The sequence below is a fragment of the Lepidochelys kempii genome, chromosome 1 (genome assembly GCF_965140265.1).
Source record: "Lepidochelys kempii isolate rLepKem1 chromosome 1, rLepKem1.hap2, whole genome shotgun sequence".
Taxonomy (NCBI): domain Eukaryota; kingdom Metazoa; phylum Chordata; order Testudines; family Cheloniidae; genus Lepidochelys; species Lepidochelys kempii.
The window spans coordinates 294,751,671-294,776,242 of record NC_133256.1 but is presented as its reverse complement, the minus strand read 5'-3'; the positions used below and the strand labels follow the sequence as shown (position 1 = coordinate 294,776,242).

At 39.7% G+C, this 24,572-nt stretch overlaps 1 protein-coding gene across 1 annotated transcript; it reads right to left on the bottom strand.

Moving 5' to 3' along the window:
* Positions 1-979: 979 nt before the first annotated feature.
* On the bottom strand, positions 980-24,572 carry DBX2 (developing brain homeobox 2). Its single transcript, XM_073331509.1, has 4 exons — positions 24,260-24,572; positions 8,705-8,800; positions 4,091-4,278; positions 980-1,771 (listed from the first exon to the last, which is right to left on the bottom strand). The coding sequence occupies exons 1-4, from the start codon at positions 24,570-24,572 to the stop codon at positions 1,442-1,444; spliced, it is 927 nt and encodes a 308-aa protein (XP_073187610.1). The 3' UTR covers positions 980-1,441.

The window sequence follows — 24,572 nt, the reverse complement described above, 5'->3', positions numbered from 1 at the left end:
TTATTTGTGATGTAATGCATGATCACCTAGGGAAAACCTTTAAATCTAGATTGAATGTCTAAAATCCATGCTCTAGTTCAACCACAAGTTTAGGTGTCCAAGCAGTAATTACCAGGTGAAATTCTATAGTGTGTTGTGCAGAAGGTCAGACTATATGATCATAATGATCCCCTTTGGCCTTAAAAATCTATGAAGGGAGTCAAGCAGCTCTGCCCTTTTATGTCCTAAATTTCTCCAAACAGGTATTACATCTGACATAAAATATCTCTAACCATTCTCCTCAACAAACACATTCACAAAAATTGCAATAAGAAAACACATTCCTCTTTTTTGGAGCTAAAAAGTTTCTCAACTGAACAATAATTGATTCTTAAATCCAATAAAGTGATTTCCTTAGAGTGGATGAAGCAAGCAAATCATTTCAAGTAAAGCTATTTTAATACTACCATTTCAAGCCAGTCATATATATAAAATACTGTATTGTATTTAGGAACAAATGCAAACCCACTGGAACCAGCTTAAATTGTCAGGAATAAGTCTGGTACAGCATGTTAGCTGTCAATTTTTTTTTTTTTATATAGAGCAAGAGTGTCAGTTTGAACAATTATAGTACTGCTGTCAATTCCATGTGGGTTCTAATTTTCCCTTGAGCTATCACCAATTTTAAAATGCAACACACAAAACAAGAGACTTTACTGACAATCTGACAAAGGCCACTAAAGCTAAGGACATTGTATTTTTCATCCCCAGGAGAAAAGACTTGACTCAGTAAATTGCATTTCCTGGCATTTCCCAGCTTGTGTCCAAATTAAAGTGATGTAAACAATGAGATTTTTTTAAAATATTCAATTATTTCATTAGGATAACTCGTCTGAGTTGTTGCACTGTACTGTATACACAACTGGATACCGATATAAATGAGGAAAGATGGAGAAATACCAATAAAAATACTTAGATGTTTTCAATATAAACCTCTTGTGAATGTCACACGCTGTAAGCAATTAAAAAAAATGTAAAAAAATTTATGAGCTTTAGAGAAAGGATTTTTTGTCTATCCTATGGGCAAAAAGAGCTTAATGAGTCTGACTACAATAAGAGAGAAAAAGTATGGTATCAGTTTGTTTTAATGAAGATGTATATACAGCACAGTATGTAAATCAAAGCAAAATGTCAGTTTCATACTCTTCGCTTCATTTTACTTACCATCCCTTCCTAATTCACTTATAAGTTCAGTATAAGACCAGAAAAGACATGAGAGAAGATTGAATATTAAAGAATATTTCTTGCAGCATTAATTGTTTGTCATTTTAATGGTGTTAGATTTTAGTAAGTGATGAGGTATAAACTAGTTAGCTTTACAACGTTCAAACACTGTTAGTTTTAAAAGACCACCCATTTAAAGTCTATGTTCTTTGATCATTTGCAGACCTCAGTCATTCCTTTATACTGATAATGTAACTGCCTGGTCTCCAGTGTCTTGTTCAGGGTACAAATACAATGTGCCCTGAAATGAGTCTTCTCCTTGAGGTGGCTGTGCGCTATTTTTATTATTCAGTCTTTCTGAAGGTTCTGGAGAATTCTCCCTCCATCTCGGACTTGCCTGCTGTTGAGACACTTCCCATATAGAAGGACATGGGGAAGTAAAATTCAGAGTGGATCCTGAGAGGTAGTTCTCTTGAAGACCCTCTTCTTGGAGGCACCTGTTTGAAAGCACTTCTTTTTCTTTGGAGTTTCGCCATTTCATCCTTCGGTTCTGAAACCAAATTTTCACCTGTTCCCAAGTTAATTGGAGGTTATTATTGTTTTCTTAAAATAATTTTACCTTAATCCCTTTTTTCTTGAAATCCCTTCAATTTTACACACTTCTCTCTGGGCCTGACTGAAGTCAAGTTCAACATAGCTCCAGTGAAATCAGCAAAGCTATGCCAAATAACACCAGCTGAGGATCCAGCCCGTTATTATTAACAGTCAGACCAAACACTCCCCTCTACTTCCACCAGCATAGATGAGGTGAGGATTTGGCTCAGCAGACTGGAAAGAGGGCAGGTAGTGGCCAAGGAGACGACAACTTTCCACAGCATGGCTACAGGAGCTGTGGCTCTTACACCCACCGGAGCAGCTGAGCATGGCATAGCTGCAAGAACAACATGGCTATTGACAGTGGGCTGCAGGCCAGAAGGCAGAGTGGTGGCACTGTAGGCTCCAGGGATCTCCTAGGATCCATGTGGCTCTCCTGTGGGTTTTGGGACAAAATCCTCTTCCCAGTCCTTAGATGGCAAATCCTGCCCCCAAAGGGTACAACTACAGATTGACACTCACAGTCTCTCCTGTGTTTTATATAGGAAAAACCTAGAGAGGAATGATGGACCATTATTTTTATTAAATTGTTTTTCTTTTAGTATGAGTAGTACCTCCCTCTAAGTCCATTTCCTATTCCCCTGGGCTCAACTGAATATCCAAAAGGCAAAAGAATGTAGGAGGGAAATACCTGCAACATACAGTATTTGAATAGGTTTCAGAGTGGTAGCCATGAAAGTTTATGCCCAAATAAATGTGTAGTCTCTAAGGTGCCACAAGGACTCCTCGTTATTCTAGTATGTGAATACGCACTGTGAGGATTTTAGAAAGCTCACTGCAAAGCATGATTGTACACTGTCAACATGAAAAGAAACAGTTTGTCCTCTGGTGATTACTACTCTGCTTCAGCTAATAGACTGGAAAGGGTCTCAGTCTGTGCATTCTTTATTTTTTATGGCTGAAATGTTCAAGTAAAAAATTACAGTAATGTACAGTGCTCCACCACCATTCCCAGCCTTTACCTATGAGTTATCTTCTCCCTCAAGCTTTAACTTATGCCCCTTATGCATGGGAAAAGCTCATTCTAAAAGTGTACAGCCACTATCTTAGCCTCCTTTGAATTCATCCTTAAGACTCATCTCTCCCAAGATGCCTTCAAAACCCTGCTTGCTGACTATGGCAAGGCAGGTGATGTGTTGGGACTGTTCCTCTTCTTATTCCCTTTCTCTCTCTCACTCCCCCATTCCTGCCACTTCCCCTCTCCCTCCCCATGTAACTAACGAAATTGTGCCAAGCTTATTTTCTTGTGTGTTCTATTCCTGTCCCCACCTTTCGTTTGTGTGTCTTTTAGACTGCGAGCTCTCCAGGGCAGGTACTATCACTTTAGCTACATTTGCAGACACCCCAATACACTGGGGTCCCAAACCTCATCGGCGCCTCTGGGTATGATCCAACTACATGTGTATGACAAGAGTAACACTGTAGTGCTATTAAACACTGGGCCAAATCCTGAAGTCCTATTCTGGAACACATAATACTCTCATATGGAAAAACCCCTGGAAGGTGGCCAAGTAGGAGAGCTGGGAACCTCCAGTAAGGTCACCTCATAGAATTTTCATTCTAATGCTTCTCTCAGCCCCATAGGTCTCCCTCTGCCTGGAGCAAGGATCAGCTCTACAGGGAAGGTTGCTGCCTCCACTGTCCCATCTCCCTAAATGGCATGAGTCCAGTAGCAGTTGTGCTGCCATTAGCATTGCTCCCTGGTGGCTGCTCAGTAACAGGTGCAAAAACAGAGAAAACTAAAAGAGCTCTGAGCCTGGATTTCTATGCAGACACCTAGAAGCAGAACAGAAGACAGTGCCCTGCTCCCAGATCCTTGTGGAGCTTTGTGCATGTAGGGCCCAAAAATGGCCATCAGTTAGGGCAATGGGGCTAGGGGATGCTAGTGTTCAAAGGGGACTTTCCTCCACCTTTGTATGGAAATGGGGATATCAACTTCTGAATCCAGAGCAGTACAGGATGGGGACTCTCTTTTATTCATTCTTTACGCAGGTAAAACTACCATTGGCTTCACTGAGACTTTTGCCTAAGTAAGGACTATAGGACTGGTCCTGGGCTGTTTATATCCCCACCCCCTCCAGCAAAGCTATTTTGAAGATTTTTCTTTCAAAGACAGAAAGCTGTGAATTATTATTATTTATTACTTGTGAAACAGTAGCACCTAGGAGCCCTAAGTCATGGACCGACTTCCCATTGTGCTAAGTGTGGTACAATATCTCCCAATCCTCCATACCTGTGTCTCTTTCAGACCCAGGTTAATGGCGAGTTTCTTTCTGTCTGTTTTGCTGATATACTTCTGTTTCTGAAACATCTTCTCCAAAGCTCTTCTCTGGTCTTCAGAAAAGACAGCTCTTCTTAAAATACCTCTCCGGGCTTTGGAGTTGGAGTCCTGGGTCAACAGAGGCAGAACGCTTTCCTGTCCTAGAGGAAATGGAAGATAGTGTTACACTATGTATAACATATCAGAGGAATATTAAGCACTATGTTTTACACCACTATCAGACTGGAGTCTCACTTTTGAGTTGTTGGTGTTACACATGTGTCACGATGATTCAGTCATGTTCAATAAGGGTCAGATTCTAGACTGGATGCAGCAATGTGGCTCTCATCAACTTCAGTAACACTGGGATCTAGATGTGTTATAGATGGCCAAGATTCTGTTCTTTGGAGTGATAAAAAGCATAACCAGATGAGTCTATGTAGGAGGTTGAATGTAGAGCTCTTTTTATTGTGAAATCCAGAAATGATCAGGGAGAAAGATCTACTTTTTTCCTTACACAATATGATCAGGGTGAGCAAACTGCAGTGAGTTTTTCATGGGTGCTCATTCTGCCCCAGTATAAAATGCATAATGAGATAAGAATGGGGCTAAGTAAGCTATGCTATATATATATATAATGTAATGACAAGGCTTTCGTAGTAGACTTTTCCATAGAAAATCATTGGCCATTCGCATCTTGATTATTATGGAAACTATAGATAGTTTATTAAAAGCTTTTTGGAGTACTTGAATTTATTCCATTCAGTCTCATTTCTAATCCTTTAACACCTTTCAGCAAGCTCTAGTATGGCAGTTTATTTTGGGCCCAGTCACACTCCTTTGATCTGTACTCTGAGGGGACCTTCTGCACATCCAACTCATGGAGCAGGGGCACTCACATCATCCCTCCACCAGCCCCAGAAAGATGATGAAAAAGTGATACAGCTCTAGGCTTTATGTGCCCTTTCCCCCACCTCCAAAGAAGGATCCATTTTCCATGGGAATCCACAAAGCAGCTGCTCGCTAGGAGTGTCCTGACAGTGCACCTCCAATAGCACCAAATTCCAGAGAGCAGGGCTTGCGGGAGGTACCAGAGGCCCACTAAATATGTGCTGAACCCAAATATTATATGTGGCTTTTGGGCAAGGACAAACATACTCCATAACCATTACCTACAGAAAAGCGCCTTCTTTGAGCAAGAAGGAGTTTCCACATCCACATAGCCTTAAACACCTGTGGACTTTCTGTGGGCCAGCAGTCATAGAGATGGTTTTGTTTTGAAAGCACATTAGTTTTAGAACACAAACGTACAATCCAAACATCTCAGATATAACCTTCTCTCTCACAGAAGCTTCAGAATGATTGCCTTCTTAGTATAGTGTCCTGATCATTCTCCCATTGAATTCAGTGAAAAAAATCCTATGTAGAGATGATCAAAATAATTTCAAGTTTTGAAATTTTCCAACAAAAACTAAATTATTTGACAAAACGATTAATGAAAATGAATCCCTTCTGACAATTTTTTTAAAAATTCCAGTGAAATTTTTTTTTAAAAAAACAACATGTCCCCATTGAAATGCTAGTCAAATTCAGCTGCAGCTTTCACTAACCACTAATTGGGGGTGTACTAATCTTTAACTTTAAAACATTATATATATAGATGTATGTGTGTGTTTTTGTAGACAGATATGCGTGCATGCATGCATGCATACAGTTTAGTCTGAATAGAGTCTGAATATGTCCCCATTGTATATATCACAGTTTATTAGATATTTTTGTGATGTATATCTGAGTGGTTTTAAAATTAAATGTTAGTATATATGAAGTTACAGCTTGGAACAGCCACATATCAACTTTAAAACTGATATTTCAAACCACTCAGACACAAACATCAGAGTTTACTGGATACTTTTGTTATGTTTATTTATGTAATACGACATAATAGGATTCTGTTCAGACTCAAATATGCTGACTATGGCACAAAAGCCCCAGAAAACCATATCTGAGACTTCTGAAGAGGGCCAACCTATTCATGGAAAATTTCAACACAGTGCATAGAACCCTCTAAAACCCCATTCTGCTGCTGAGAGCTTCTTGGGGGCAAGAATACATGGCTGCAGTAAGAGGGAAAGAGTTAAGTCTGGGCTGCAGTTTAAAAAATAGCTGGAGTGGTAGTTCCTGACCAGTCCATACAGCCTCCATTGAAACAAGTGGAAGAGATATCTCCTCTCATCCTCACAATTGCCACAGGGGAGGAAGAAAATAATTTCTTAGCCAGCAAGGCTGGTCCTCACCTCACCTCCCTTGCTGAGCTCCAAAATGGAACTGTCAGCCAAAAACAGGGTGTCAGATTATGTGACCCCTTTACAATTTTCTTTCCTTGATTATTGACCGGCAGTCACTCAGCTAAGAAGCGGCCACTAGAAAACTGAGTTCATGCACCCAGGAAGCAGGTAGGTGACTGTTTTAATACCAATATTAGAATTATATAGTAGGGAAGAACCCACCCAGTTTGGGGAGAAACCTCTCTGACTTTGTATACCACAGTAATGGATGTAGTATAAATGCCCAGCTAAACAAAAACTAACAGTGAGCAGAACCACAGACAAGCACTAGTGAACAATGGAGCCAGCCACTTGGTCAAATTTTAAAGCTAACATTTTTGGGGAGGTGAACGTTCTGATAAGAAGGTGGTCTAGGAATTTTGTTTTAACTGCTCTATATTAAACAATATAAAATACACCAAAACTGTACACATAAAAGCCAACCTCTGATCTTGTGGATGGAGTGAATACGCTAATCGTACAAGTGAAATCCACTGAGTGTACATTGTCTACTTTTCTGATACTTGGAGGCATGAGCTTACACACACAGCACAACAGTTATGTCAAAATGAGTTAAGCGAAGCAAGTCTGCAGTCTGTCCTGTTGAACAGACACTGAAAGGTTTAATACTGTGTTGACATAAATGCTAATATGGTACCAAATGTTTGGCATGGGGTTTTTTGTTTTTTTGTTTTTTTTTAAGTCTTTCCTTCGTATCCTAATATATGGTGATAAATGTCTTCTTAATCTGTGGAACAATCTTAATTTGCCTTCATGGCAGAGACCACCTTGAAGGAGCAAGTAAAAGCTTTAGTCATGGTTTCAATTTTTTCATTTGAATTCAATACATTCTAGTTAAATGGACAATTAATAGGTCACTTCCAAAATAGTAGTGTATCAGTCCTGGTTAATAAACAATCCCCACAGTTGATAATGGGCCCTATGTATTCAGCAAGTCCCTGTATACACTCAGCTCATCCACTAAATCCCTTTTCAGGTAGACAGGGTTATATGGGAAGATGAGCTAGAATGAGTCTATAAAAGTCAGTTTCATTCACTGCTTTATTTTTCAGTCAAGTGCTTTAAATGCTGTCCAGAAATTCTCTTGGAATGTGAGACAGGAGAAAAGACTGGCACATAGAGCATTGCTTTATGACCATACAAAAGGGCAACTGACCCTTGCCCAGGCCTTTTCAATGTGAAATGGTTCCTAAAGTTCATCTGCACAGTGAAAAATTGTGGTGAGGTCGCGTGTGGATGAGTAAAGTGAAAGTGGTGATTGGTCATGGTGCTGTCAACCATTGTGATGGAGCTGGGGCCATGTAAAACGCTCTGTGGGAAAGTGTCAACTCCCTAAAGAGGTGCTCAGAAACTTGCAGCTCATTAAACTGCCAGCATTTGCTGCCTCACTTGTCAGGAATCATTCGACTTAGCAACTGCCCTTCGGAAACATTCATAAAACACATACACATAGTCAGCAGTGGTTTGAATTCAACTGTGATAAAAAAATATATGTTCCAGAAAGCAGAAATTGCTATTTCCATTCGGACTGACACACAGTTCTGTGCTTTTTACTCAATTCTGAGGAACTAAAGTGTATCCTCTGCTTGTCTTCCTTAGTCATAAACATCAAAACTCTTTAATAAATAATCTTATATGATGCACAAACCTCAAAAATCAAGGGTAAATTTAGACTCTGATTAAGTGGTAATATAAAACAAAGCTTTCATCCCAAGTGTATAATACTGGAACCAAATCATCTTCCACATGTCTTCCAGTTTTAACATTATAATCTAAAACAAAATTAAATGAATACAGGTGTTTGTCTGCTATGAACAGAATGGCTGGGTTTTGAGGATTTTTTAAATCAAGTTAACATTTCCTGAGTCATAATTTATGCCAAGCAGACATTAATATGCAGTGTCCATTTTATGATCTTTCCATTCTTTTCTTTTCCTGTTTGCAAATGCATATTGATACAGATTTTAAAAAGAGTTATTGACTCTTAAAAGCAAACTGAAAACAAGGAGCGTTCCTCAGTTAGCTGTCTGGATGTCTCAATGCCATTAGAAATCTCTCACAATTGCTCAGTGTACTTAAGTTTAATAAATCTTTGGAAACCTTCTGAATAGGATTGCTGTGATTTTACTGAGGAATTAGCTGCTGCCATTGCATCACCAATTAGTTTTCCAGAACACATTAAATCCTGCTGCTTTGGTTTACAGAATAACTCAAGCATTACTGATGAAGCATAAAAACTTACTTGGAAAAGCAGTGGGGGATACAGGGTGCTGACAGGACCCACCGCAGCATGCTGAGTAGAATGGTGGGGCTCGAAGAAAAAAATGTTTGGAAAGAACTGCAAATAAAGCATAGATCTAATTGATTATCCATTAATCTTAAGTGATATTCACAACAACAATTTTCAAAAAGTCAGCATTTGAAGTCCTTGCCTCACAAACCCTGCTTCCTTTTCTTAAGCAGAGATTTTTTTATACAAAGGACAATCAGCCAAATAATCTTTAAGTAACTTAATCAAGGCTAGTTTTAACTCATTTATTGCTACAATTATGACATATTGAACCATCACAGTACATTTATCGCAAGACTACAATTCCGAGGATCCAATATTTATTTGTTTTAGTGCCATACATCTTAACTAATATATCTGAAGACATTGGCCAAAATTCATAACTACTGTAAATCCATCTAAAAGTTATTTTATACAACCTTGCTAGGTAAAATGTACTGGGGAGGGATACCTTTAAAAAAAAACAAAACAGAACTGACAGGCACTGCCTGAGAATGAGTATCTTATTTATAGGTCAGTTTTTTTTTACTTTTACTCACACGGAGTAAGGAAATCAATAAACATGTCTCTATGAAAATGCCTGTAAAATGTAATAGGGATAAACCAACTAAGTTCTATAGAAATTATTCTAAAACTACAAGGCCTGATTCTTCCATTCTTCTGTTAAATAGTACCTCACTACACAAACAGTCCCATTTATTTGTAAGAACATGCAGAGAAAGATTCTATTAAATACAACTAATAGCTGCAGAACTGGGCTCAGAGAATTGGACATTTCTATAGCGGTTTTTAAACCGGCCTACAGAATTCTGTGTTAACTTCTACAGAATGTCAAAAAAAAAAAAAAAAAAAAAGCACAATGGAAAAGATCATATTCTGTAGTAAATTCTATACGACATTTCCATTTGGATAATTTTTTTCTAAAACATACTCTTGATTATATTCACATTTTTGCCACACCAATGAACTATTAAAATGTGGTTTTCGTCTTTTTTTCCTCCAAGTTGAAGGCAGACAAGCTATAGGTGAAAAAATAATATATTTTCAAAGTTTGATATGCAATGTAGCCACTGCATCAGTTGCCTGACTTATTGTGGGGGGGGGGGGGGGGGGGGGAGGGAAATCCTCTTTGTGTTGTAATCTGTCTAAATCTCCAGTGTCACATCTGAATAAAAAATATTTTGTAATAAACTGCTTATTTTAAAAAGACTTTGAACAACACTCTTTTTTCTATACAGAACCAGTCAATAACCAGAACTAAAGATAGACAAATGCACTCATTTTGATCCATCAATATACCTCATTTAATATAATTTTTAAAAATTTTTTGGCATGATTTTAAAAATGAGCACTCAAAATTAGGCTCTTGAGTCCATATTCACACACCTTCACAAGTAGCTTGATTTTCAGACGTGCTGCACACCTCCCATTGTAATCAAATATGGTCTTAAAAGCCTAACTTTAAGAAGTTATTATTTAAATCTTGGCCTTTACATTAAATTTATCTTAACAGATGACAACCCTTATTGTAAATGTATTCTCTTTTGATTATACAGCAACAAGGATAATCATTCTTTTGTAGCTGCAACTGTTCATCAGCACTGTGGAATTCCAGGTGCAATATAAATAAATACACTAACGTAACTGATTGCAAGCTGGTTGTCCAAACCTTCGGAATATGCTTTGGAGGCATTTACAAACAGACAGGATCATCAAACATAGAACGGTTTACCATCAGAAACAATTATGGTAGGCAGTTTAAAGGACATAAAAAATATAAAGTCAAAACTTGCCCACGTTACTTATCCAAATAGTCCCATTGGCATCACAATGACCTTACAGTATAGGGCACCAATAGAACTACTGGGGCAAGTAAGGTGGGCAGGATTTGGCACTAATTTCAGAATCACAGAAGACTGAGATGGAAAAGACCTATTAGATCATCTTGTCCATCTCCCTGAAAATGCAGGCCTATTCCTTCCAGTACATTTGCTAATGTTTTGTCCACTGTAGTTTTCACAGTCCCAAGTGAGGGGATTTCACTGCTTTCCTTGGGAGACTATTCTACAGTCAAATAGGGAATACTCTCTAACAGCAAAATCTGCCAGTCAGCCTGAATTATCTATTTCTGAATCACAGCCTATTAGTCTTCACTTTACCCCAGGCACCACACTTTCTTGATGTTTAAATCATTCAAATATTTAATCTGTGGGCTGTTATGCCCTCCCCACCTTAGGCCACCCTATATCTATTTAATGTTTTTATCTTTATAAATCATTCCCTCCTGTCCCCTGATCTTTTTTGTTGCTCACCTCTGAATTCCCTCCAATTTTTTAAATAACTTCTTGAGAACATTGTGCCCAGAATGCCCTTGCAATATTATACTCTTGTCACCTGGATATATCACAATTGAATATACCATCACTTCAGAGGCGTGGGTAGCATATTCCTGCATACAGAGTTCTCTCCATTCACTAAACCTTTATGCTTCTATACATGACTTGTAAACATAAAAGGCCTGCTCCTTTTATGTCTATGTCCTTTTATGTCTATTGAAGTAAATGTTAAAATTCCCATTGACTTCAATGGGAGCAGCATCAGAAACTAAAACACAATCCAGCCTTATAAAACCTGAAATAATCTATGCAGTTGCATGAAAGCTGCAGACAGTACCTGAATCCACTGGGATTCTGCCATCATGCAAAATGCAAAGATCTCTAAAGACCTGCTCTCAAGTCCAACAAAGTCAGTGGGAATCTTTCTTTTGACTTCAGTCGTCTTTTGATCAGGCCCCAAAACTGCCTCTCTGTTGTATTTGTGATGATGCACCCAGAAATAAGATGCAGATGACATCCTTCCACATATCTCTGAAACAGGTGGCTTCTGGGGCTGTTTTTTTAGATTAATCTATTCCAGACCTTGTGGGATAAACAATGGTCCCGAGTTTCTTTAGATGTATAGCCAATGGTCATTAAACATCTTTAAATCTTTCAGCTATGAGATCTACATGCAAATTCTTAGAGACACTGGGTCAGATTTTCAGGAGGTGTACATCAGTGTAGTTCCATTGAAATCAATGTGTGGGAACTACCCAGATTTGCATCAACTCAGGCTCAGGTCCATTATGTAGATGTGTAGCACTCCCCAGCAGGACTGGGGGTCCGTAGAAACATGGATGGTTTATCTTGATTCAGACAAGTACATTTTTTTTTATGTATGACAGATATAGTAAATAGTTTTATTTTATTAAACTTTTTTCAAGTACCATGTGTGAAACAGCATAACAGAATGGAAACTGTCTGCGCAAAAATGATGCAATACATATTGGTCAGGTTCATTTATTCCTGAATTTTATACAGCATGATTGTAACGGTAGGTATCATGTAAAACAAATATTGGATATAAGGATGGGGCAAATATTATATACATTTTATTTCCTTCTCATATATGAAATGGTAACTCAATTGCTATTTGTTGGTCAAGCAATTTCAACCAAACATTTTTTAGTCCTTACATAAGGCCAAAAACGGCTGCAATGCCGGTTGGCTGCTAGGAAACCTGGGGTTTTTTAATAGCCAGAATTAAGCACATGGTAGCCATAAAACTGCTTATGTACAGACCCATATGTGAATTAAACATTAATCTTGGGCCAATCCTGCAAATCCTTACTCCTGGGTCTACTCCTCACTCCCCCTAGCATTCCCATAGAATTAAATGGGACAATGTGTGGGACTAAGCAGCACTGTACACAGGTGTACGGTTTGCAGATTTGGTCACACAGATCATGAAACTCAAAAATCAGAATAAGGAATAAATTCCACTGTCCTGCTTACATATGAAAGAGCTCAAAAATTATTTTATGTGCCTTTTTCTTGAAAGTGACAGTACCTGGTCCTAAATCTCCCAGGAGTTAGTATTTGAAACAATGATAGATTCTTGTTATACTATAACAGGATGGTGAATACAAAATATAATTAATAATGCTTATTTATATTCAACTTTAGAAACCCAAAGCATTTTACAAACACTAAGCAATTAAGTATACTGTAGTATACTTGTACACGTCAACTGAACTCTAGCATTCAGCAAAGGGTAATACTTAGATATTATCTCAGACACTGACAGCCTAAAATGCTTTCCAAATCTGAAAACAAAATAGTTCTAAAACTGAAAATTCTGGCACACTAGAAACTCATGTCTATAATGCAGATAGAGGTCCCAAAACACAGTCCTTTCCATAGTCAACTTCCTAAGTACAGTTCACATGAAATGAGTTTAGATTAAATCATTATGAAATTCTAAAGTGACTTGTTTTCAAGGGGCTTCGGGGGTGGGGTATTTTTTTTTAAAACTCTATCACTTTGAAACATGTTAGGAAGTATTCTAGGCCCTAATTCTAAAATTCGCTGTATATTCTACAATTCACATGCACCTATGTGGAACCCTATTTTTTTTCAACTGCAGCACTGAGGCTCTCCTTTCTGCGTGATTGAAGACCCAGGTAAACGTGTTTGAAAATATACCTTTCCAAAATATTAGACCTGAACAAATAATTCATCTGACAAATTTAGCCTCCTTTTCTGGCCATGGAGTAGATACTAAAAAAAATGTGATTTCCTCACATTTATTCATTCTTCAGAATAATTAAAACACATTTTCAATAAACAAAATTTAACCCCTTAGAATAATCATGAACAGTTCTCTGCAAATATACAATAGTGGATAGCCCAGGGGCATTGGTTAGTTGTGATTGGCCAAATAAGTCACATGGTGTTGTTTCTGTTCACAAATTGGATGAATGTTCAAGTCTAAGGAACCAGAGCTGCCCACACCATGGTCACAGAGGGGATCAATCCTAAGACTTTTTCAGCACCAAAAGCACAAGCTTTCACCACTTGACCTAAAGATGAAATTCCTGTCTGTGAGACAGTAACAGATTGCAGAGTTGCTGAGATCTGCCACCAGAGGGAGTCACAATCACATGTACTTAGCTAGTGTATTGTGCAAGGTCCAATCCTGGGGGAATTCTGCATCTAAAAATTAAAAATTCTGTGCCAACAAAAAATTCAGCGCATAATATTTTAAAATACTGAAAAATTCTGTGAATTTTATTTATCAAAATAACACTACATAATCACATCAGTTTCAATTATTTTGGTAATTTATTTCAAAATACCTGTCAGCAAGTATGTCTGTGACAATACAGACACACACACACAAATTCTCCCAGGAGAAGAAAGTTTAAGACAATGCAGTTCGTATTTCTCTGCCCCCTCCCCCCAAGAACCCAGCTGCAGGGCCTCGCTAGTTCAGATACCCACACCCCCTCTGGAGCTCAGCCACGGGGCACACCCTTGTCCAGATACCTGCACCCCCTTCCCTCAGAGCCCAGCCGCAGGGCCCACCCAGCCCAGACAACCACCTCCTCTCCCTCCAGAGCTCAGCCATGCCCCCCCAGCCCAGACACCAGCCCCCCTTTGCCCTTCAGAGCTCAGGGATGCAGAGGGAGAAACAGCTTGATGCTGGGTCCCAGGCATGTGTGGAATTTCCTGTATGCCACCGTCTCCTTCCGTCAGGGTGTGTGGGGAACTGCAGCTGCCAGGAACCCTCTAGCTTCCTCCCGCTCCCCACAGCAGTGTCTTCTATGTGTCAGCTGGGCTCTGCCAGGTCCAGCGGCTGCAGTGGCAGTCAGCAGCATTGAAGCCCATTTCTGTGCGGGAAAGGAAATTCTGCATGCACAACATTATTTTCTGCAAAATTCTGCATTGTGCAGTGGTGCAGAATTCCTGCAGGAGTAAAGCTCTTCTGATGCATTTACTGTTGCAAATTTAAATTTGGGTTTCTGTGAATATTCACACATGCCTTTCTTTCCATGAACATTCATGTCAATAAAACTTGATGTTCAGACAGCAAACATAAAAGCAGTGCATGTGTGGCAGAAGTAGATCTATTTAAAAATGTGAGCAAATACCCATCGAAAGTATTTTGCAACTCCTTAAAAAAAAACACCAAAAAAAGTATTTTAAAATCCTGCATAGAAAGTTAATGGAAATAATTGTGTTTTCATTTTTATGTTATTAGTTTTCAGTAGGGCTTTCAAAAATTAGCCAGACAGACACTGTAAAAAAAAACAAAACAAGATGCGTCACCCAAAAGGGGTTGAAATATGCAAGTAGCAAGATGATCTTTCCCTTGCAGCCACAAAAATCAGACAGATGTTAAAGATACACCTAAGATTAGGTGACAACAGCTGAGACTCTTTCTTTTCTGTACGCTCCTTATCACTTTAGGGGTTTATGCATATTTCTCTATGTATCCTTTATCTTGGAGACCATCTACATGGCAAGAAGGGTGCACTGGAAGCATGCCATGTGGGCAGACTTTGGTCAATGGCATAGCTGGCATGGATTTCACATATGGGAACTAGAATCACTTCTGTGACGATATTAGGCACTCTGCAAATCTTAACACCACATGTAGACTGCAAAGCAATAGTAGAGCATATAGACTCATTGCCTAAACCATGCCACAAAACCAAACAGTCTCAGCAACCACTTCTAGCACACTAGGGACCAATCATGTCCATTAGAGAAGCTGTAATCAATGATAAAATAAAAAAAATTAAATTAAATTAAATAATATCATGAGGAAGGGTGGGGTTGCAGTACTAAGAAAACAGTCCCTTATTTTTGAAATGCAATGTTGGCAATTCCTTTTACACAGCCTAAGCAGAAGAAAGGGGGATCTACATAGTGGTGGATCCATTGGCTTTGTCACCAGGCCCATCCTGCCCTAGTTTTTCTCCCACATGCTGCCTATGTATGGCTGTGTCAGGGCTCCCTGCTGCTTATCTATTGTCTTATTGTGACACTAGAGTTCTCAGTGGGAATCTTCCTCCTGCCCACTCCCCACCCACCCACCCACCCTCTCTCTCTCTCTCTCTCTCTCTCACACACACACCCCATGTACAACATCAAAAGAATATCCTTCTCTGTGTAACTACTAAGGACACCGTAAGAGGCAAAACAACAGAATTCAGCCATAAATGGACTGACAGATTTTCCTTGTATTCTTCATAAAACGTCTTTGTTTAAAAAGAATTCCCTGAACCCCAGTGAAATTGGGGTTATGTGGTACAATTGATTAGAGAACTTGCCTTTTGCTGCTGCAGACCTTATTTAAAATTCTGCCTTGGGCTACAAATGAAAGTAAAGGATTCTTACCATGTGAAACTGAAATGGACCTGTTATTCTAGTCCTGGGTCTCTCTTGGTCAAAACTTGCCAATTAGGCTTAAAAATCATGAGATTTTAAAATTAATAAATATTGGATTCATTTTATTTGCCTTCTGTTTTTAAGCCTTTAAGGTTCACATTTGCAAGCTTTTCACTGCAACCACAAGGGCTAGTATTTACACTTGTTAAAATGAAAACTGAGATTCTCATCATAATCTCATGACTTTGAGACCTGGGGCTTTAGAAAAGACACCAAATATCACAAGAGTCATAATAAAATAGTGAGATCTGGCAACACTGTAAATGTTGTATAATAACCTAGATAGACCAACATAATTTGGTAATATACAGAAATAGGCATCCTGCTGACGAGAGAATCGTGGGAGTAAGGACTTCAGAATCAGGCCCTTTCCTATTTAAAACCCACTCTCCTAAGAAATAAGTGTCTGATGTTTAAAAAGCCTCCTGGTGTCTAATATACTGAAATATGTTTTCAGCCTTAAGGCTGTTAAAGCAATCGTTAGCTTGCAGAGCTGAGTTCTCCAAGGAAAATTTTCTGAGGGCCACATTCGGCAAGCAACGCATGCACATAACCCCCACTGAAATCAATGGGAGTTTTTCACACAAAGAATCATGGCATGATATAGCCATCATTTTGCACTCAGGAATTTCAGTAACTTGTATGATCAGAGTAAATTTTTTCCCTTTTCATTCTTCAGTTTCTTCATAAACATAAGCATATGCCCTGAGGTTCCTGTTTCAGAAGCATCGCATTGTGCAATATAAAATCCATGTTACAATAACTGATTTCACTAAATTTAGTGAAATGACTAACTCCATCGTTTCCCCCTAAGAACCTGTTTTTTCTCCTACAGACCCAGATCCTTGGGCCCGCTAATGCTGCTTTGTGCTCCTCCAGCAGTGCTTAAACCCTGCTTAAAGGACCAGGTCCAATGCCAATCGTTTCCTCAGACTACAAAGCAGAAGACATGGCTGTGGGGAAAGGGGCATGATCAGACCATCCCTATGATCTGATGATCTCTGCTGCAATGGGCCCTGGGGGCTGTAGCTAAACAGCATAATTAGGCTAGCCTGGCAGCCCCAGCATAAAGCGACCTTTGCACCCACTCTACTGCATTATGCTGGGTACCTAAAGACCTGCGCCTAAGAACTGGCCCACCAACTGCGAAGGGAGCAAGAAGAGGTCCTGAATCATGTGCAAATTAATTTTATATGTACCTAGTCACCACAGAATCCTTTGCATTTCCAGAGAGAATCATGATTGCAATACTGTGAGAGTCCCTAACTCTTAAAACAGGGAGTCTACATTACCTAGTGAGAATCTAGAGAGTTCTGATAGTTAAAAGCAATTGATTCTTTTCTTCTTTTAATTTCAATGAAAGCTACAGAGCTACATGTCACCTGAGGACACATTCGGATTGTCAGCCAGTTTGGAAGAAATAATTAATAATGCCTTTATTAGTGTAAGTCATAAAAAATGGGTATGGGCTAAAAAATCATTTAATTTCAATAAAACGTATTTACCAATTGTTAGATTCTAGAAGGAGTGAAATGTCAATTTGCCACAAGCTTGCTATATGACCTTGAGCAAGTCACTGTCTCTGTGCCTCAGTTCTCCATCTGTGAAACGGTGGTGCTGGCACTTCCCTATCTTATAAGGGTGTTGTGAAGATAACTGCATTAAAGACTGAGGTACTCAGATACTATGATAATAGAATCCTGTAAGTATTTTAGCTAGATTTGTGTTAGTGTCTGATTTATTTTATACTTACACATGTTCTGTGTATATACATGTATATATTTTACTTTAAGCAAAAAATCAATGTGTTCAGTATACCAGCAAAGTTTGTAATGCAAGCATGTCCACTGTTGTATTTTATTTATTTCCTTGCAATATATATCAGGTGTGCTTATCATTACTCTAGGCACATTACAAAATGTAAATGCAAAGGGCCCGATTTTGGTTACATTTACCCTAGTGAAAATTCATTGGCTCCAATGGATTTGCTGTCATATTGCACTGTGCAGATTACTTGAGAAGTACACAGCTTTATAGTGACTGATTTTCACAACTGTTGAGCAACTGCAATGTTCACTGAAATCAATATGAGCTGTGGTCACTTGGCCCTTCTGGAAATCAGGCCATAAGAAAACCTGCCAAAGAGACCTCATAAAAGCCTTCCCAGCCCCCAAACAAACTACATCCCATCAGCCTCTAAAGTGACTCTCTCACTCCAAAAAATGCTTGGGAAAACAAATGAGTGCTGCAGTAATCTAAAGGGAACCACACACAGACGCTGGTGGACTAGAGGCAGAAGCAAATTCCGGAGCCAAGGAACACCTGCTCTTACCAGCCCCCTCCCATTTAAAGCAGGACTGTTAGGCTGATCAGAAGAACCAGGATCTTAAACTTCACCCCCATAGTAACGGATAGCACATAGCTATAAAGTGCTCCACTGGGTAAAACACTGCCGAATAAGCATGCCACCGGATTCTACAACAGCTGTAATTTGTAATGGTTAGATGGTATAGCCCAGGCCTGGGCAAACTTTTTAGCCCGAGGGCCACATCTGGGTATGGAAATTGTATGGCAGGCCATGAATGTTCATGAAATTCGGGGTTGGGAGGGAGTGAGGGCTTAGGTTGGGGGTGGGAGTTCTGGGATGGGGATGAGGGGTTGGGGGTGCAAGAGGGTACTCCGGGCTGGGACCGAGGGGTTCGGAGGGCAGTAGGGGAATCAGGGCTGGGGCAGAGGGTTGGGGCGCAGGAGGACGTCAGGGGTGCAGGCTCCGGCTGGGTGTTTACCTCAAGCAGCTCCCAGAAGCAGCGGCATGTCCCCCCTCTGGCTCCTATGTGGAGGTGCAGCCAGGAGGCTCTGCATGCTGCCCCATCCGCAGGCCCCACCCCTGCAGCTCCCATTGGCCGCAGTGGCCAGCCAATGGGAGCTGTGGGGGCAGTGTGTAGAGTCCCCTGGCTGCCCCTACTTCCAGGGGCTGCGCAGAGCCCAGCATGCACAGAGTGGGGCAAGTCCCCAACTCTGCTCCCCGGCTGGAGCTCTAGGGCCGGATTAAAACATCTGAAGGGCCGGATGCGGTCCCCCGGACCGTAGTTTGCTCATCCCTGGTATAGCCCCATGTAGCACGCACTGCAGTAATTCAGCATTTAAAAGAGATGGTATGATTCTTCACTGCCTTGCATTTTGTGCTGTCATTTAGACTTGTGAGTGTAAAGTGGACGTCAATTTTAACCGGCTCAAAAGGGTAGCATTTTATACAGGTGTAATGGCTACACAAAGCAGTGGAGCATAAGGATCAAGCCCATAGTATACAAATTAGAACAAATTCTATCCTCTGATGTTCCAGAATAAGGTGTAAGAAACCCAGCAGTAGGTGGTTATAGGATAACCTACCTCCAGGGAACCTTCCCTCATAACTCCCAGTAGTTAATGGCTGGCTTATGCCCTGACAAATAAACGTTTATATGCCTCAAAAATCCCTCTTTATTATTTTAATATTTACTGTGATAACTCGAGATACTCTTGTTATTAATATAAATGTCTAAACCTTTTTTTAATCCTACTAACTACAAGGTCACAACTATATCATGTGGTAATGAGTTCCACAGGCTAATTAAGCCTGTAATTCCAGAATTAATGTCCATAGGTGTTTAAGCAGTCAGATGCAACAGTTAAAATATTTTTTCTTTACTAGTTGTGGAGCAAGAGATCATCAGCTGGTATAAATTGACATAACTCCATTTAAATCAATGGAGCTACAACCAATTTACACCAGTTGAGGATCCCATTGTGTTTGCCTGTATGGTTTAACTTTTATACAGTTTACTATTTGCACATGGTGGTAATAATTAAAAACCAAAATAATTTAAAATAAGCTTAAAATTCTATAACTCGGTTGTACAACTAAATAATCAATATAGCAAAGGAAAGTATTGATTTTAACCCCTTCAATAGCCTCATAGCCAGCAAAGGGATGTCTCTTTGAACACTGTTCATTGTGTGACATATCTCATAGCATAATGCTTTGTGGATGACTGTTCGTCATCCAGCTTTTCACTGGGGACATTTTGGCACTATTATTAAAGTACACATGGGGCTAAAAATATGGAATTATAAATGTAGACCCTTTGTAACTCACAACAGGAATGAAAAGGCACACGATAAAGCACCGCTGACAGAGAGTCACAATGGCTGAGGCAGGCAATGACCGAGCTCTAATGCAATCAGATGTTGCCATGGCCAGATGTCACAGATAAAGGGTGTCATCCTGCGTCCCTTGCAGGCATTGATGGGAGTTTTAAGGTTCAAACAGAAATTAGGATTTGGGTTCTTACATGGTGTTAAAAGATTTTATAAATCAAGCCCATTTGTTAATTTTTTTTTTTTTACAGAAGTTGTGGATTCTTGTTATTTTCAGAACTGTAGCAAAGGTTCAGTTCATTCAGATTTTCAGTTCCCAGACTGATTGTGCATTCCTTGCTCCCCTGATACTCCCATTAACCTCACTGGAAGTTTTGGACACATAAGCAATACAGGATGAATACAATATTTATGACACATTTCAGTTCCCCTTCATTGAAAAGTATACTTTTTTTCCTTTTAAATACAACTGAATGCTAAGAAATTCTGCTACAGTAACTAGCTCAAAGTATACATAAAGCTAGAAGAGCTCAATTTGCTTTGTCATGATCATTCATTTTAGTTAAGACTTGGGCCAAGATTTTCATCAGTACCAACTGGTTTTGAGTGCTGAACTTGAGACAACCTAAAGGGGTCTGATTTTCATAGGGTGGATAGATGCCCAGCACTTTCAGAAAATCAGGCCCTTTTGAAGCAGCCTCGCATTGCATATCCAAAAACATAAAATCAGTGGTCACTTTGAAAATTTTGACCTCTGAGAAGTATCCTACTGGGATATATATAGTAACGCTTCCATGCACATTTACTATGGGAAGAAAATTCTTATAATAAACATTGTGACATTACCCAAGCATATAGCTTTTTAAATGGAAAGAAGTAAGTATCCCTAGATACCACCTAAGAATCAAGTCAAAAAGAATAGTATAAATCGTCTAGTTAAAACACCTTTATTTTGCCCCAGTCCTACCATCCTTACTCTGACGAAAGTCTTGTCCTTCTTACTGTTGCAAACAAGAAAAATAACATGAGGGCCCAATCCTGGCACCTTTACTCACAAATATAGCCCTTAATCAAGTGAGTAGTTCCATTTGGATTAGTATAATGAGAAAAGACTCCTTGCTTGAATATGGGCTGTAGAATCCAGCAGTAAAGGCCAGTTTCTGAACTAATTTTCAATCATTAATGTTCAGGGCACCCCCTACAAGGCAACAGCTTCTGCATTTACACTGGTAACTGAGATCAGAATCTGTCCATATAATGTTTATGGCTTTTATAAAACTTTACTGGGAATTTTGCCTGAGTAAATAAGGAAGGATTGGACCCAGCATTTCTTGTTTCAAGTAATAAGGGACTGATCCTTCAACCCAAGGTTCCTAATGAAGTCAATGGAAACTTTGAGCTCAAGAGAAACTCGGATCAGGTCCATTGCCACTTGGAGAGTCTGACCCTGCAACTCTTTACTCAACTGAGTATCCAGAACTCATATCCCAATGGCCTGCTGGCTAGACTAAGAACTAATCATGCAAGTATTTGCAAGTTTGGGCACACAGTAACTTCCACCTAGTTTCTAGTAACTAGGAATAGTGATGAGATGATCTTTGGGGAATCTGCCTTCTTCACTGGCATTTTTGAAATAAATAAATTCTTTTATTTTTTTTAATATAAACAACATTTACTCAAAATTGGGTGAAATGTGCATCCTTTCCCATTTCCTCAACTGCTTTTAACTGAGTTAGTATAAAGTAAGTTAAAATAGTTTTTAATGTTTTGATTATTTGAAAATTTAAAACATGCACCTACCTAGCCCAATCCTGCTAATTTCTTTGAGTAGACTCATTGAAGTCAATGGAACTACAAGTAGGAGCTACTTGCAGGATTTCATTTAAAATAAAATAAAAAATAATTTGGAGCATTTAAAAAGAATATACCATGTTTTCATTTTTGGTTTTAATACACACCTTTTGCAGTGGTAGTTTAAGGTTGTACTCCAAGTAATATTTTTGTTTGTTTGTTTACTTTGATTTTAAATACGTATTTTTTTCTATTTAAATATAATCCAAGACTTTGAAAATATTATATTGGTCTAGAATAAGTAGGTATGTTCTAGTGGGAATTTTAATTGATATACATTTAATTCATTATCCAGTTTTAATGAATTAATTTCTAATCCAGTTTTGAACACTTCCATAACTAGACAAGGTATCTATTCCTCAAACCTATTTTTTTAAATTTCTTACAACAAAATGTACATGACAAGTAACACATTAAAGAAGCATAATTTGTCTGGAAAAGCTTTGTATGGTTCAGACTTGCAGGGCAGTTAAACCTGGGCCTAATAAATAAAAAACTGTGATTGCCAAATAATACAGCAAAACTTTGTGCGGTTCAGATTACTGCCAAATAGCATTACCAGTTTAAGTGACAAATCTTTCAGTATCTCTATAGTCTAATAAAGCCATGACTTTTATTTTAACATACAAGTGACTATAGTATTAGACATATTTTGCAAACTTCTAATAAAGTTTTTGTGGTGAATTTTGCCTCTAGTACTTCAAGAAAATTGTAGCTATGTCTCAATTCAATTTCTTTTTGCTACAAAAGGCCCAATCTTGCATCCTTTGTTGTACCTATTAAGGTCCACAGGATTTTGGGAGTGTCCAAGGACATTAGTATCCAGACTTATCATTACCTAAGAATCTGATCTTTCTTGTATTTCCTAAACTCAGAAGGATTTCTGGTCTATCATGTGTTTGTTCATGGATAAGCCTCTGATATCATTTCAGATTGTGATCATTTAGCAGCACTGAAAGATCAAGGACTAAGGAAGATTTAAAGTCCTAATTACAGTGTCAAAAATTGTTAAACATTTTGCTGTGGTTATTAATCCACAGGCATACAGGACAGTAACCTTGTTTTAATCAGATGTTATATGAGGAAATGGGTCAAATATGACAGATTAATGTTTACTGGTCATTCTGTACTACCCTCTTGAACAAAGAGAAAGACCACAACAGACTTTCTTTCATAACCCCGCCATTCAGAACTGATTTAAAGAACACTTCGGTCTTGCACAGAGGGAAATTTTCCTTAAGAAGATTTAAAACCCTTTACAGTTGTATATTAGGTCATAGAACAGCAGATTCAACCTTTTACTTCGGACTCAAGGCTCTGTTTTTAATCCATCCTGGTAGTCAGTGCTGCAATGAAATCAATATCCAAACTCCCATTGAGATTTCAGTGGGAGCAGAAGCAGCCAAATGAATAGTTCTCAATTTTCGTAGCATCAATCCTGATTTCCCCAGAGGTGTTTGAAAACACTAAAAATATTAATAGAAGAAAAAATATTTAAAATAACTTCACTGATATAGAACCCGAGTGGCTAAGACAGTAGTTTTTTGGGGGAAGCATAATTTTTATAAACAATACTTGAATATCTATCACCCCCTCTATATAATCCATATTGATAGTAATTTGGGGGCAGAAACTACAATTACTTTTACTCAGGCAACAGGACTCTGCACAAGGAATACTATTTATTTAGAAATTTCTAAGGGAAGGAGGGGGAAAATTTACTGCAATCCATTATTGATTTTCCAAATGGTGCAAAAAATTGCTTTTTAAAATGCAGTTGCACTTCTTTGAACTGTATCACTTTATTTACCAGTACTTCGGAACTGGCCAACCACACTCCGCAAACCCTTCTCTCAAGGTGTTTCAAGTAAATCACCAGTCATCAACATCAGCAGTTAAATGGAAGACAAGGCTGGGCAATTACACAGCCGGGCACAAGGGTGGGGGGCTTGAACTGAGCAATTTAAAAACATTAAAAAGCAAAGCGTATTATGCGCGGGGAAGGGGCGGGCAATGAAAGGGCGAAACACCCGCGGGGACATCCCAGCCCCACGGGCTGCGGCAGAGCCAGGCTTTCAGGCTCTGGAGCGGGCCGGAGTCGAGCGGTGTCTCGAACCGATGAATGACTCCGCCCGGCAGGGAATCCGCCCCGCTGCCCGGGGCCCTGGCGCTGCGGGGCGAGCTCCCAAGGGGAAGTTTTGCCGGCGCTGTCGGGGGCCGGGCGGGGCGAGGGGAGCGCGCTCACCTGTGGCTGCAGGAGGGAAGATGCCGGCTCTGTCCGGGGCCCGCGCTGGCGGCCCGCCGCTGGCCACGGCGGAGAGGTGAAGGCGGGGACAAGCCCATCGGGCCGGCCCGGGGCCCCCCGCGGGGCTGGCTGGTTCCGCCGCCGGGCACAGCGTGAGCGGGCCGGGGAGGGGCCGGGCGAGGCTCGGCGGGGCCGCCCGCAGCAAGTTCTCGATCAGGAAACTTTTGCCCAGGTTGCCGGAGCCCGGCGGCGCCGGTAGGTCGAGCAGCGCCGAGGAGCCCGCGACGCCCCAGCCCAGGGCGATGGGCAGCAT